At 32.5% G+C, this 16,947-nt stretch overlaps 1 protein-coding gene and 2 long non-coding RNA genes across 3 annotated transcripts in view; all 3 read left to right on the top strand.

The window, feature by feature from the left end:
• The first annotated feature begins 6,491 nt into the window (after positions 1-6,491).
• Positions 6,492-16,947, top strand: part of LOC105139051 (UPF0481 protein At3g47200-like) — a 13,816-nt gene continuing 3,360 nt past the window's right edge. Inside the window, exons 1-3 of the mRNA XM_011045352.1 lie at positions 6,492-6,770; positions 8,719-9,291; positions 15,916-15,921. Of these exons, the coding sequence (XP_011043654.1) occupies positions 8,799-9,291; positions 15,916-15,921 (499 nt within the window). The 5' untranslated portion in view covers positions 6,492-6,770; positions 8,719-8,798. The remainder of the gene's footprint in view (positions 6,771-8,718; positions 9,292-15,915; positions 15,922-16,947) is intronic.
• LOC105138994 (uncharacterized) lies at positions 10,803-11,953 on the top strand. Its single transcript, XR_844894.1, has 2 exons — positions 10,803-10,897; positions 11,748-11,953. It is a non-coding gene; the product is annotated as an uncharacterized LOC105138994 (long non-coding RNA).
• Positions 15,120-15,374, top strand: LOC105138995 (uncharacterized). Its single transcript, XR_844895.1, has 2 exons — positions 15,120-15,182; positions 15,228-15,374. It is a non-coding gene; the product is annotated as an uncharacterized LOC105138995 (long non-coding RNA).

Raw genomic sequence — 16,947 nt, 5'->3', positions numbered from 1 at the left:
TATACTTGTTTGACATACCATTAGAGGATCCTCTAACCTTGACATTTATTATTATCATTGTTTAATCCTTACGTTAATATTTCATCTCAAAGTTCTCATATTCTTCTTCTTCTTCTCCTTCTCCTTCTTTTTCTTTATTATTATTATTACTACTATTAGTACTATTATTAGTTTTTTTTTATTATTGTTATTGCTACTAATATTATTGCTGTTATTATTGCTATTGTTGTTGTTGTTGTTTATAATTGTTTATAATTTGTATAATTAACCTCCTTGTGGTTCGACCTCGATCTTACCGGGTTATTTATTACTTCAACACTCCTGCACTTGAGAGAAGACAACAATCTTTTAATCATGTCACAACTCTTGATCGGTCCTTTCTAAAGGAAAGGGTGTATCTGTAATAAACTTGTTGGCATTGCTTTGTGAAAACAAAGACATCGTTTAGGTTACGATGTCTAGCTTTTCAGTTGATTTCAACGAGACCATAGTGAGGATCTACTCTAATTTCTCTTTCAGTTGTGTCATACCAATAGTATTTGAATGAAAATACTTGATTATGCTCGTTATGATATTGCAGTTCGATGATCTTTTCAAATCTACCGTAGTAGGTAACTTCAAACTCACTAGAAATTGATCCCTTAATACAAACACCGTTGTTGTTTGTCTTTCTTCCATGCCCGTATTCTTTAATATGAAAGACATATCCATTGATAAAATACTTATTATAACACTTGACTTTTCTTTCAGGGCCTAGGCTTAGTAAAGACAATGAAATAACAACACTACCTTCTATTTGATAAACCTTGTATATCAAATAGAACAATAATCAATAAACAAATATTCTGTAACATTGATGTACTGTTAATTACCTTGTACAACCTCCCATTTGATAAACCTTGTATATCAAATACAAAAATAATTAATAAATGGATATTCTATAACATTGACGTATCGTTAATTACCTTGGAAGAGATAATAAGTTTGTAATAGGACTTACATGTGTTCTAAACCACGTGATAAATTATTTATGTTGTAATTGAAAGATTTAAGATTCGGTCAGTTATGAGTTATTGGGCAGTAAGTATTTTCGATGTTGCTTGTAAGGTTGTAAATTATATGAGTTTTCGATATCACAATATATAAATAGTACACTCTTGATAAGGTTTAAGTAGAACGTCTACTTACTTAATAAAAGGTCTCAGCTCATCATAGCTAAATAGGACATAATTGTGTGTTTGTCTGAACTTTATTTCAGACAAATATCTTTCTCTTACAACATTTTTAGATGGGGGTCATCCAAAATTGGAGAATATTAACAAATTCTCACTTGAAAGCACTTTACCACCACCATCATACCTTGGAACAAGGTTAATCCTCGTTCTTAAATGAGGTTCAAAATAGTATGAAATAAATGTTGAGATCTCTTTAATAATATAGGTCTCACATATTGATACCTCAATATGCGCCTTGTTCTTAACCTTTTTTTAAGATTGAACAAGTACCTGTATATATAGAATTAAAAAAATTATTAATTATAAAAATGAAAAAAATGTTTAATTATGAATTACATAGCAACTATAATATCTAACCTCTCAAATGGATATATCCATCTATACTAGATCAGTCCTCCAAATTTTACCTCAAACAATAAATGTACGGGTAGATGCTCAATTGAGTTAAAAAATGATAGAGGAAATATCATCTCAAGTTTGCATATTATCTCAATGATATTCATTTTAAGCCTTTCAATATGATCAACATTCAACTTGCTGGAGCATATATCTCTGAAGAAATGACTGATATCCGTGAGTGCATCTCATATCTCCTTTGACACCAAATCATGAAAAGCTAATGGGATGAGTGTTTGCATAAACACATGGCAGTCATGACTTTTTATTCCATATAATTTGCATTCCTTCGTATTAAATAGCCTTGATATGTTTGAGGCATGTCCATTAGAAAAATACAGACTCTTAAGCCATTTATAAACTAGTAGTTATGCGTTTTTCTCTAACACAGAGCTTGCTCTTGGTTTTGTGACAACTCCATATTTTTACGGTTATAAAATAACGCTAAATCTAATTTAGCTTTGATGTTGTCCTTTGTCTTCCCTTTCACATCCATAACGATATTGAAAATGTTCTAAAAAATATTCTTTTCAGAGTGCATTACGTCAAGGTTATGGCGGATAAAATTGGTCTTCCAATAAGAAAGCTCCCAAAAGATACTTCACTTTACCCAATTATAGGTCAAACCAAAACCAGGAAATTTCTGCTTACCTGATTGGAGACCAAACATAATGTCACCATACTTTGACCAAACATAATGTCACCATACTTTGTCCATTTCTGCTTTCTGTACCTATGATTTGGTGGCAAGAAACGATGGTGACAATAGAAAAAAAGCTTTACCCCTTTTTGTTAGCATGAATGCCTTGTTATTCTCCATATAATTATGGACATGCTAGTTTTTCATGTTTGCTCCAACTAGAAACCATTCCATAAGCTAGGAAATCATTGATAGTCCACAACAAATTCGCTCTCATAACAAAATTCTGTTTCCTCGAGATATCATAAATTAAAGCTCTAGAGGACTACAACTATGCCAACTCATTAATCAACAATCGAAGATAAACATCTATATTCCACCCCGAATTGCTCAGACTTGGTATGACCATAGATAAAAATGTGAACTTCGACTTCATACACATCCCTGGTGGCAAGTTATAAACCATCAGTATGATTGGCTAATAAGAATAAGGAGCAAAAAAAGACCCGAATGGGTTGAATTCATATGTACATAACGTAATATGCATGTTTCTTGATTCAACTAAAAAGTGAGGATGCACATTGTTAAAGTGTTTCTATGCTTCGTCGTCAGAAGGATATATCATCACTTCATCAACCACATCATGTAATTGATGCCATATCTTGTGCTTAGTAATCCTTGGTGGCATGAATAACCTCTGCAATCTAGGTGTGATTGGGAAGTATCTAAGTTTTTTATATGCCACGAGAGTCTTTCCCTTACCAATTCTGTGTTTATAACGGGAATGCCCACATGTCATATACTCAGTCAGCTCAGCATTTTCAAGGTAGTATAACATGCAGAAGTTAGGGCATATGTCAATTTTCTAGTATCCTAAACCGAGGGGTTTCATCATGGACTTTGCAGCATAGAAGTTCTCTTTCAGCCTATTCCATTAAGGTAAAATGCTTCTCGCCCATTCAATAATCTTGTCATAACCGTCCTCACTCAATTCATGATTTGACTTGATGGTGAACACCTGTGCTATGACAGATAATTTATTGTGGTTTATGCAGCCATCACATAATGGTCTGTTAGAATCTTTCAACAGATCAAAAAACCTTGTTGCATCTGCATTAGGTTTTTATTCTACGATTGGACATTCACTGACATTACCTTCACTTATTCTCATTGCATCCATAACCATATTCTTGTAACGATTACTGTTGTCATTCCCAACTTTATGCATGTTGCTAGCACTAGAAGTTAACCCAACCACCTTTCTATCATGTTCTCATTAGGAACAAATAGTTCTCCGTGTGCATACCAACACAGGCAATCTCCCATGAACCCTTTGGTTAAAAGATGCATCATTACAACATCTTGATGTAGAAAATTTTTTATTTTTACACTTCCTGCATGGACACCTAATACTGCCATCATTAAAATTCCTCAGAATAGATGTTGCGAAATTAATAAAACCCTATAACCCATTACAATAATCTATCCTCCGTAATCCTTGGGTTGAGTCCCGATACATTCATGAACAATTATCCATGACTTCTATCGAAGCTATATAAAATTATGACGACAACATGTATTAATTAACTATGTTATGTAAATAAATTTGTAAAAATATTGGTTTGCCTCGACATTATCCAACAAACTAATTAAAACTTCTTATAAATATTCATTATCAATTATCAACGTCTATACAAATTTATACATATAAATTTATAAAAATTACAACTCCGCAATAGTATTGATAAAAATTAAAACGGACCCGTTAAACAAGCTATTAATTATTTCACAACATTAAATATAATTCGGTAATTCAACAAAGTTTCAATAATTTACAAACAAATATAATTTTACAAAATCTAAAACAAACCATAACAAGTACAAATTATACATTCATACTACAAGTTTGTTTGAGAAATAACAATAAAACATGTATATGCACTAACAAAATACATATACTAAAAAAAATGACATTTAAATGCTAAAATTAAAAAAGATAGATTTACTTATAAAAAATTATAAAATCCACAATAAATCAGAACACGGATGCTATGACCACAAAATTTCAAAAAATACAACTTGTGTTGAGAAGAGGGGGATTTTTTTTTTGGGTGGTTGTTTGCAGTTTAGGAGGGGAGAGTTAGAATGACACAGAAGGAGAAATAGAGGAGGAGAGGGTCGGTAGAGTGGTTATATATTAGCTCTTACCAATGGAAACTCTAACGAACTCATCCTTTCAGCGATTCTATCAATAAGTTCAATGGTGGATTTGTCGCATCACTATATAGAGATCCCATTTTGAATTCCTCGGTAAGTCCATCGGTTAAATCACCCGCAAAAACTTCCATGAAATCAAACTGTTTTTTTTTCTTTCAAATTCTATATATTCCATCTATAATTTAGTTGGTATATGCCAACAAATAATATATACCAATTGAATTATAGACAAAATAGTGGCCGTTCATAATTATCACCGTAATTTATTAATAAAAGTATTTCGTCAATAATTCTATTGACTTTAGGTGAATTCTGGTAGTGAAATTTTTATCCTCTCATGTTTAGCGGGATGGTGAGCCTAAAATATTTGTAGGTTGATGCGTGATTTTTTTCTATAAAATATTATCCGCAGATATAAAAAGATGGAACCAAGATTCAACATTAAAGGGCTAAAACGAAGATTTAATATTTTACAGGAAGATACTTCTGGATTTGATTCAAATATTTTACAAAATATTCTCTGGAAATGATTCAAATCAATTTTTTTAATAATGCATCTGTCTTGTAAAGGAATAAATGACGACGAAGAAAGGCACCATCTTTCCCTCTCACTATCGATCTTTCCATCAACTTTAAAGGACGCTTGGGAACTTTGTCGGCAGTTGACTGTGAACGCAGCTAAATTTTCAGTCCTACATGCTGTGTAATCTTTGTGGAGAAAATTGTTTACTGTACGAGGGAGGAATATAATTATAAGATTATCAAACATTGTTTTCATTTTGGGGTTTACTGTACGAGGTAGGAATATAATTACAAGATTATCAAACATTGTTTTCATTTTGGGGTCTCCTTCATGCATTTGAAATTTATATCTTCTTAGTGGGATGATGAGCCTAAAATATTTGGTAGGTTGATCGGTGAGGTTTTTTTTTTTTTTTTTAATATTATATTATATTATCTGCAGATATAAGAAAGATGGATTCATGCAAGGCCAGTTATAATTATAATTATTTGTCAGGGGAAGCTAACATTAATATAACAAGATATAATATTTTTTTAATTTATTATAAAGTTATAAAAAATACAAATATATAATAAACTTTACATAAAGTAAACTTTATATAAAGCAAGAGATTTTGTACAAAGTAAGAGATTTTGAATAATATCTAGTCAAAACGATGGAATTAATTTTATTTTTATAATATATTAATCACTTTAATTTTATTAATCTTTATATCTATTAAATATAAACATTTAAAGTGTATAAGAAACATTAGATAAAATAAAATATTATTTATTTTTTTTTTCTCAATATTACACGTTGAAATTGGTTCATTAGGTTGTGAGTTATCAACATTTATTTTTTTTTGTCTAAAAAAAAATCAATTCTTATTTTGTTCATGGTTCAACATAAAATAAAAACATATATCGTGAGAAAAAATTGATAATTTTGATAATTCAACTAAAAATAAAATATAAAAAAAATCAAATATAATCAAGACAAACTAACAAAATATATCTAATTAATTAAAAAAGACATCACTATAGACAGAATTCAAAAATAAATTTGGTAAAACTAGTATATTCAAGCACAAAAACAAAAAGAAGCAAAAATAATAAAATTATAAAAAAATCTCATCACCTCATCAAATTCTTAATAAACATCTCAAAATAAAATAAAAATAAATTTTAAGTCAGAGGTTAAGGATGTTAATTATCTTGATTTGTTTGATAAAAAAAATTAATTAATAACGCTCTGCTTCAATCTTTCTGTTTGTATACATTAAGGCTGTAGATAAAGAAAAGGGTAAAATTCATTCAGCTAAAAAAATTATTTATAACTTCATATATTTTCACATAGATAGTTTTAAAGTTAAAGGATAACAAATATGAAGGGTCCACCTATTTAAATATTATATCTTCTCACACTTAATCAATCATTATATTTTTTCTTTACAGGATCCGGGCCCTTGCTTGCTTTCTCTTTATTCCGCCCCTAGATTCAGGATTCAACATTAAAGGGCTAAAATGAAGATTTAATATTTTTATAGGGATTATTATGTACAAATATACTTGAACTCTTAGGAATAATTTTAAAGTTAAGGGACTTTCCTAGACCCGCCCTCGTCAAGCTAGAATCTAGATAGCATATAGAATTAAGCCATTGTCATATGCATTCGGGTAGACAAGGCGAGAGAGAGAGAGAGAGAGAGAGAGAGAGGACAGAGGCTCGCTGCTTGGGACCCTATATACAGACAGAGTCCTCTGATCTCCGTCCTCAGGTCAGCACTAACTTGTCCTGTTCTTTGAAATGTAATGTTTTTTGAAATGTTATGTTTTGGATTTGGTTTAAGCTCTGCAGACAAAAGGTGGTTCGGTGTATGTAGTTCCATTTATTTTTATTTTTTTTAAAGTTGGTTCGCTTAATTATGTTTTAGTTTTCCAGCATATATTAAACACTTCTAATAAATTTTGTTGTTAAAGTCATTAATTGAACCTGCTGTGAAATGATCAGAGGTTCGACTTTAGATTTCTATGAGATAGCTAGAGAGCAAGACTTGATTAGTGGTCGTCGACTAATGATTGTCGATATCAATACCCTTTGCTGTCACTTTAATCACCCATACTAATTTATTTAGGAGAACTAGCAACATATCTAAAAAAAATGGGCAGCAGTATTACAAAAGAAATAAAACAAAAAAAAAGAAAAAAAAATCAGATTGTACCCAAACAAGGAACAATAAGTTATATATATATAAAAAAAAAAACTAGTAGTAATGGGTTTTAAGTGATTTGTTGATTAAGTTTCATCTTGGCATCTCAAAGTCATCAAATGCTTTATTAAAAACATTTTATAATTATGTGCACTTTTCTAAGCATACAATGTTCAAGTTTATTACAGAGAAGAGAAATGTGTTCTAGTTTATTTCCTAAAAGAGTTTCATCTTTGTTAGAAGAAATTATAAACTAATTTAGAACACCGAAATACAATGTTTTAAATTTAATCTTTATTATTTTAAATTATAATTTCTTATTATATTGTAAGTATATTTATAATTCTCAATTAAATTGATCCACATGCAACACATATGTTGCGGAATTTGACCAAAACCCAAATATTATTTTTGAAAAGTATTTCTATATTTGTTCTCCATATAAAACACATTAAATATTAAAAACTCCTAAGAAATTAGGCTGAACCCCTATCTCTTTATATGGGCTCGATGATCCCACATGGATTAAACTAAACATAAATATATAGGTTATCTTGCAAAATTCGAGGGAAAGCAACTAAACATTTTATAGCATGCATTTTTCTATAAATGTGATGTGTTAAATTTTGATGTTAATGTCACTGAACTTGTTATTGAAGCGGAGGTTCAACTTGAGATTACTACTAGTTAATTTGCCTACGTGTTGCTGCCATTTTGAAATTATTTTGTTGAATTCTATGGTAATTAAAACAAATATTCTAATAAAATCAAATGTTTTAAGTTCTTTGAAGAAAACATCTATTTCTCTAGTGAGAATTTCTCTTTCAATTCATACATTTTTTTGAGAAAAAATGTCATTTTTATTAGTATCGCTTTTTTATAAATCAAAACATAAATTAATTGAAATAAATATTCATAAAAAAATTAATTATTTAAATGAATAAGAAAAAAAATATTCCTTTAATATAAAATAGCATTCCTTATTCATTTATTTCTTTTTTGTTATGAAAAAAAAACACATTTTGTTTTATTATAAGCATGAGTTTTTGAAATTAAAAAAAATATTATTATTTAGATAGTCTCAACTTTAAAAAAGTTGATCACACCTTAAATAGAAGATTTGATCTTCAGAAAATCTTTATTTAAATTCTAAAATAATTCTAAATTTTCTATCCTTATTTTTTTTGAATCGTTTTTATTTGATGATATTAAAAATAAATTTTAAATTTTTATTATTATTTTAATGTATTTCTAAATAAAAAATATTTTGAAAATTAATATAATGTTTTAAACATCCTTAATTAATGAGCTTAATTAATTACTGGTTAGAATCAATTTTATTTGATAGCGTGAAATTTGATTATATACATGAACAAAATCTAGCTAATTATTTAGGCTATTTAATGTTATACCAAGTGAGAAATAGAGAGAAAAGGATGCTTTAAAGTGAGAAGGAGAATGTTTTATAGTGAAAAAGTTTTGAGAATTTGTGATATTCATTCTTGGTTTGTTTCAGCCAACCTGCAGACTGGAGAAGGATAAGTTTACTGCAAGTGCTTCAAACATGGAAAACGATATTGAATAGGCAAGAGCATCATGGAAGAGGATAAGGCAGGTACTCCAAACAAGGGAAAAGATTTTGACGTGGGAAGTGCTTCAGACATTGAGATGGCTACAAATCCCGGTTATTATAAAGAGAGAGAGAGAGCTACAGATATTTTGGCAAAGCTGGATTCTGAGGTGAAACAGATGTCCTTTAAACGGAACGGTTCCGAGTGCTGCATCTACAGGGTGCCCAAACCGCTTCGAAACGTAAATTGGAAAGCCTACTCTCCACTACTGATTTCAATAGGTCCTCTTGAGAGCCAAAATATAAGACTAGAGGCCATGGAAAAGGAGAAACTGAAATATTTCAAAAAGCTTACTGAACGGGATGGGATGGATAAGAAGAAAATTATTGATATTTTGATCAGCATTGAGAACCAAGAAGAGCGTCTCCGACACTGTTATTCAGAGAAATTCAAATTAATCAAGAGCAGTGATTTCGTAAAGATGATCCTGCTGGATGCTGTCTTCCTCATTCAGTTTTTTTTGGAGTCATATGATCATGATAACGGTCCTAAGAATTTTGAGCCCAGGATGACATTTGACATCCGAGAAGACTTGATGCTACTTGAAAACCAACTGCCATTCTTCATTATTCAGGAAATATATGACCAGGTCAATCCCCCTAGCCAGGATGCTACAGACATTCCTTTTCTTGATCTTGCCACGTTTCATTTTGTAAAGTACACGTTTTCACAAGGGGTAGAAACCAGCCCGAGTGTAAGGGGAAGCAGGCATTTCACTGATTTACTGAGGAATTTGATGTTGAATGGAGCCATTCAGCGAAGTTATAGTTTTTATCCTATCAAGCTGAAATATAGTGCGGTCATGCTTCGCAAGGCAGGAGTGAAGTTTCAGGTCACCCAAGACAAATGCTTGGTCAACATAAAATTTGAGAAAGGAGTGTTGAAAATACTGCTTTTGTTCCAGTTTGCGCAACAAATTCCACAGTTGGAAGTTGATCACAGCTTCGAACGTCTTGTACGAAATATCATGGCCTTGGAGCAGTGCTGCTACCCGTCTGAAGCTTACGTATGCAGTTATATTAAGTTTATGGACCATCTTATCGACAGTGCAGAAGACGTGGGTTTGCTAGTCCGAAAGGGAATCATTATCCACCGGCTAGGTGACGATGCCGCAGTTGCAAATATAATTAACCATTTTTGCGAAAATATTGGTGACAGTTACACTTGTTTTGGTGATATCTCTGAAAAGATAAATGACCACTACGAGAGCCGCTTTAACCGTATGAAAGCAACTCTGAAACTTGTATATTTCCCCAATATTTGGAGAGGTACGGCAACTGTTGCAGCAGCTATCCTGCTTATCCTCACTCTCATACAGACTATAGCTTCCGTAAAATCGGCATTCTAGGATTTTATCTTGTTTATCTTTATTATTCCTATGTAATGATGAATTGTAATTCTGAGCTAATAATATTGTAATGGAGTTTGCACTTCATAAGTTGTTGGAACATCAAAACATAATTCAGATTAAGAATTACAAACAAAATAAATTTGTATTGTGATTTTAAAAATCAGGTCCAACCAAAAGAAAATTTCATTTAATTTTCTTATAATATATTAAAATAAAAAAATGTAAATAGCTCAATTCAAGATTCTTCATATCTATTCTTATAAATTTATTGATTATCAAAGTAAAATAAATATTTTTTATGTAAAACAAATAAATTTAATATCCTTTAAAACTAAGAGAAATCAACGAGATTATATATAAATTAATTAGATAAAACTTTTTAATTAATTTTTATTTATTAAAATATATAAATATAAAAGATAGAAAATATATGGGCTAGAGAACCAACGAATGTGATATACAAGGATTTATAAAAAGGGAACATGCTCCCTAACCAGAATTAAACGTCCAGGCCAGCAAAAAATATAGACAACCAAGTAGAAAATGAGCTTGGGTAGATTAGAACCTAATCAACAATAAGGTGCCCTACCTAACCAAAAGCAAAATAACAGCATAAAATCAACTAGCATTGCTGAGAGGCTACCAGCTCACAAATCTCGAACAATGGGCCATGCTGCATCAAAGTAGGCATCAAGGGAACCTTAGCATTGAACATGCAGATGGAGCACCCCCTTCTAACAAGTTGAGAAGAGCAAAGTCCTTAAACATTGCCAACATAATGGAGGCCTGACGACCAACACGGATGAAGCCAGCAGGGGCATCAAGCACAGAGAAACCGCAGCAGAAGAGAAATAAGACTGAGAAGAACAAAAAAGACAGCAGCAACTTAACTCATCAAAGTCTTCAAGTGGGAGAATGTGAAATCATCCTAACATTGTTGACAAAGTCAACAATGTTTTGTCAACAATGTTAAACACCAAATTTATTAATAATGTTAGGCATAAATTTGGTGCCACACAAGAAAATTACATTTAATTTTCTTTTAATATATTAAAATAAAAAAGAAATATGTAAATAGCTCAATTCAAGATTCTTCATATCCATTCTTATAAATTTGTTAATTATCGAAATAAAATAAATATTTTTTCATGTAAAACAAATAAATTTGATATCCCTTGAGACCAAGAGAAATAGACGAGATTATAAATAAATTAATTAGGCAAAGTTTTTCAATTAATTTTTATTTATTAAAATATATAAATATAAAAGATAGAAAATATATGGGCTAGAGAACCAACGAATGTGATATACAAGGATTTATAAAAAGGGAACATGCTCCCTAACCAGAATTAAACGTCCAGGCCAGCAAAAAATATAGACAACCAAGTAGAAAATGAGCTTGGGTAGATTAGAACCTAATCAACAATAAGGTGCCCTACCTAACCAAAAGCAAAATAACAGCATAAAATCAACTAGCATTGCTGAGAGGCTACCAGCTCACAAATCCCGAACAATGGGCCATGCTGCATCAAAGTAGGCATCAAGGGAACCTTAGCATTGAACATGCACAAACAAAGAACCAGCAGAGAAGAGCAAAGTCCTTAAACATTGCCAACATAATAGAGGCCTGACGACCAGCACGGATGAAGCCAGCAGGGGCATCAAGCACAGAGAAACCGCAGCAGAAGAGAAATAAGACTGAGAAGAACAAAAAAGACAGCAGCAACAACACTATCCAAACCCAAAAAGGCCATCACCAGCAGCGAAAGAGGACGAAACAGCCCTTTGAGGATCACACCGAGAAGCGGATCCTGAGAACTGCCCAAAAGACAAAGGAAACAAAGCCAGCCAGAGAAGGAAGGCCGCCCCCAAATTGGAGATTAAAATGGTTTTTTTCATGGAAATGCAGAACCATGAAGTGCATAACCTGCAATTTACAAAAAAATAAATGATATGGAATTGCAGGTATTATAAAAATCCTCTTGTTTTGCTCTTCCCAAATTAAGTAAATCAGAATACCAAGTGACTCTTCGCATTCTGCCAACAGTATTGTTCCCGGTATAGTGGAGCCCTCAAATGGCATTATTTATGGTCGACATTCACTTGTTTACATCCGCCATAAGAGAGAAGTTCCGCCATAAGAGAGAAGTCCAATGGCAAGCAAAGAACAGATGGTTGTGGGACTCTTCTTCATCTCGGCAGAAAACACAACTGGGATCAGTTTGCTGGAACCAAAGCCTATCTCGGGTGCGAAGCTTCCCCATCACAGCCAACCACAGAATAAAATTATATCTGGGCATTGACCAAGGCTCCCAGACCACCTTTGCCCAAGAAACTGGATTACCTTTAAGCCGCAGGAAGTCATAAGCATTAGCTAAGAAAGGATGGTCTACACTGCTCCAAGTATACAGCAATGCAATAGCTTGATGCTGGCCTCCACAGTGTGCTATAAGCTAATCTTTGAATGAGATGATAGACTTCCATAATGGTGAGGAAGTTCGCTGTGGGGAAGCATCCCAAATGGAAAGATTAGAGAGATAATAATAATGAATCCACTGAATCCAAATGGAATCGGTTTTGAGGTGGATGTTCCACGACTGCTTAGCAATGAAGTTTTTGTTACGTGCTTTGATCTCAAGCAGACCTAGGCCCCCTTCATTTTTAGGTAAACAGACTGTTCTCCAAGCAACCAAAGCTGATTTACTCTTCTGAATACCACCTTTCCATAGAAAATTTTGGCAGATGCTAACTATCTGTGTGATAACAAGCTCTGGAATGGGAAAAATGCTCAGCCAAAAGTGCACCATGCCATAAAGAGCCGATCGGATCAACTCAACCCTCCCAGCATAACTGAGATGTTTCCCCATCCAATACTAAACTGCTGATTCCAGTTTCTGGAGAAGAGTGAATTGACTAGAAGCCTGCGAGGACTGAGAGGGACTCCAAGATATCGAAATGGAAAGCTGCCTTCAACAAACCCTGTATCCTCAAGAATGACTTGCTTGAGCCTCTCACCAACCCCTCCAAAGTAAATAGAAGATTTATCAACATTAGTGGACAAGCCAGAGATTTTCCCAAAGATTAATAGCTGCTGAAACAAACAAGAAACTGATTGCCTATCTCCCTGAGAGAGAAGAATAGCATCATCGGCAAACTACCTGAGAGAGAAGAATAACATCATCGGCAAAAGCAACGTGACTGATGCCATGGACTCCACACTTCGGGTGAAATCGAAAACCAGGACTCATAGAAGCCCTTTGCAGCATCCTTGAGAAGTACTCAATGTAGGTGATAAAGAGATAAGGGGAGAGGGGATCACCTTGACGTATCCAATTCTTCCCGGGAAAAAACCCATAGATGTTACCATTGACAACAATAGAGAAGGAAACAGTCTCCACTCACCGCATAATTAAATGAACAAAGCGGCTTGGAAATCCAAAAGACAACAGGAGCTGCCTTAGGAAGGGCCATTGAACTGAGTCGGAAGCTTTTTTGAAGTCTATTTTCTGCAGACATCTAGGGGAAGCTCCCTTTCTCCCATATTTACGAAGAAGTTCTTGAAGAAGATGAATGTTATCAGCTATCATTCTACCACCCAGGCAAGCATTTTGTACTGGACTAGTGATACCTGCAAGCGCAGCAGCTAATCTTGCAGAGAGAATCTTGGAGATAACCTTATAGATCACATTGCAACAAGAAATTGGCCTGAAATCAGTAGCTGACGACACATGAGCTGATTTGGGAATGAGTGCAATAATGGAGTGATTTATCTGCTTGGGAAGATCCCATGTGGCAAAGAAATCATGAATATCAAGGCTAAAATCACCACCCACTATGTCCAGTATCAATGCAAGGGCCAGACCGAGAGACCTCTACATCCAAGGGAAGGGTGTCCTTTGAAGTGCCAAGCAGCTCCTTGAAAAAATTAACGAAAGCATCCCCAACTTCATCAACTGAGGTAGAAAGTTTACCATTGCTGAGCTGGATAGCAGGGATAAAATTCTTTTGATGCTTATGACTCATAAGAGCATGAAAGAAAGAGGTGCCCATATCACTCTCCTTGAAGAAATTGCATTTGAGCTTTTGAGCGAAGAACATTCACTTAGCTGATTTGAAAGTGAGGAATTTCTGATGCAGCTGAGCATCCAAAGCTTGATACTGAAGATTATCCTTGTCATTGTGGAGGGCAGTTTGATGAGCTTTTAAAGCAATCTCTGCTCTAGTAACTATCTCTGACATGTGGCTGAAATGAGCCCACATGTTAAAAAATTTAAAAACACCTCTTACCCTTTGCATGGTGTGACTCCAAACGAATGATGGCTGGAGAAGGATCCGAAAAGGCTCCAGGATTGCCAAAATGCACATGCACCTGGGAATGGAACAGACCAGGAAGAGTTGGCAAGGACTCTGTCAAGTTTACTCCAAACTCTGCCGTTAGACCAGTTGAATTGACAGCCAGTATAATTCAAATTAGCTAGACCATGATCTGAACAGCAAGATCTGAAATCTGTAGTTTCACAAGTGGAGACAGCTGCAACATTGTGCTTGTCCTCTGGGGAGAGAATGGAGTTAAAATCTCCCATAATAAGCCAGGGGCCGTTGGGACACCATGCGCCTTGCTACAATGGTATTCAAAACATATACAGAAGTAGCATAGAAACTGAATTGATGAATTAAACTATAAATCAAAACATGGATACCTTGAGCCGAGAATTCAAGCAGATCAACCCTGACAGAAGAGGGATTCCAAAAGACCACAATTCTAGTATTGGTGGCCGCAACAACATTAGACAAAAACTTCCAATTCTTCAACCTGAATTTCTGCAACAAAAGAAACCATGGAAGAGTTAAACTTGGTTTCCAAAAGACCATAAATATCCAGGTTTCCAAAAGACCATAAATATCCATTCTATTCTTCCTCATGAAATTACCAACCTCATGTCGCTTCAGAAGGCTGTTAAGCCCTCTGACATTCCAACTATAAATTAACATCAAGAGGTGATAGTGGCAGGGGGGGGTCCAACTATAAATTAACATCAAGAGGTGATAGTGGCAGGTGGCTCCCTGCCACTCCCAGAAAACCTGTGAGCAGAATTCTTCACCCTCCTCCTGGAACATCATTTGGACTAGCTTCAGAGGAGCTTGTTGTAGTTGGTCCAGGGGAATAAGCACTTCATTCTGTTAAGTGTGCTGCATCACGGTGATTGATTACATTATGGTTTTAAGTATTTAGAAACGAGGGAAGCAATAAATTTTTATCTTTTATACGAATAAAGCAAAAATAAAAATCATCATCTACTATTTTATTTTGGTGATGAAAAGCTTTAAAAAATTTTAAATATGGAATACAGAAACTAGTTATATAAAGAGAAGATATTAACACTATAAATATATTTTATATAAGATAAGTTATATTTTTTTATTGTACAATATATATTAAGATATGATTATATTTTCTAATTATTTATCTTCAAGAGACTTGATTGGATGTATAAAAAAATATTTTTTTGTTTTTTTCTATATAATTTTATTGTAATATTTTAAAGAAAATATAATATTTTAATATCAGATTTGTATATTTATAGATAAAAACACAATCTAATATTAATTAAAATTGATATTAAATTATGTATGAAAATTATAAAGTTTTTTTAAAAAAATTTAAAATTATTTTTGGAGTAGGCTAAACCCCACCTGACCATTTTGGTCTGGGCCGGCGCTCCTTTCCCAATGAATGGTGGTAAATTCTCTATTGTTCATGTTGTTATCTTTTTTTTGGGTCTTCATACAATAAAAATACAAAAAAGTAAAAAATAATATATTTAAAAGAAAATAAAAAAATAATAGCAATGAGAAGAGAATTTCAGAGTACCTAAAAAATAATTAAAAATTAGTTAAGGGATTTTAAAAATATAAAAAATAAAATTTAATTGTATATTTTTTTAGTAATGAGAACCTTGATGATAAAAAAACTCAATTTAAGAAAAAAAAATTCAAAATTATATATTTATATATTTAATTATATTTAATTAAATTTTTTCAATGAAATTTATAAAAGGTTTGATTCAAAAAAAAATAATTTTTATGCTAATTTAAGCTTTAATTAAAAAAATAAAAGTTTTAAATCAAATTATAAATTTAATTACATAAATATAAAATTATATATTTATATATTTAATTAATTTTTTAAAAAAATTTAATGAAATTTATAAAAGGTTTGATTTTTAAAAAAATAATTTTTAAGTTAATTTAAATTTTAATTAAAAAAAATAAAAGTTTTAGATTAAATTATAATTTTAAAAAATTGATTTAGTCAAATTATAAATTTAATTATATAAATATAAAAATTTGATGATTAATTAAAAATTTAATTAAAAAAATATAAAATAAAAAAAACTACAAAAAAATACTTAAATAAAATAACTAAAAATACTAAATTTAAGATTAAATTAAAACGTTATTTATCAATTAAAAATTAAAATATATAAATTTAAAATCAAGAAATAAAGAAAAACAACCTACATAAAATTTGAGAAAGGAGTGTTAAAAATTCCACGGTTGGAAGTTGATCACTGCTTCGAACGTCTTGTACGAAATATCATGGCCTTGGAGCAGTGTTGCAACCCGTTTGTGTTGCCGTCTGGATGGTTGGAGATTAGAGAAGTGGCTGGTGGCATGTCTGCACACGCGAAGATGGGACTTAGGGGGGGAATCGACTCAAGGGACTGACCGTTGCTATTGGATGAGAGAGCGGCTCAGTGGT

The sequence above is a fragment of the Populus euphratica genome, unplaced genomic scaffold (assembly GCF_000495115.2).
Source record: "Populus euphratica unplaced genomic scaffold, PopEup_1.0 scaffold226.1, whole genome shotgun sequence".
NCBI classification, from domain to species: Eukaryota; Viridiplantae; Streptophyta; class Magnoliopsida; order Malpighiales; family Salicaceae; genus Populus; species Populus euphratica.
This window is presented reverse-complemented; position numbering and strand designations above follow the sequence as displayed.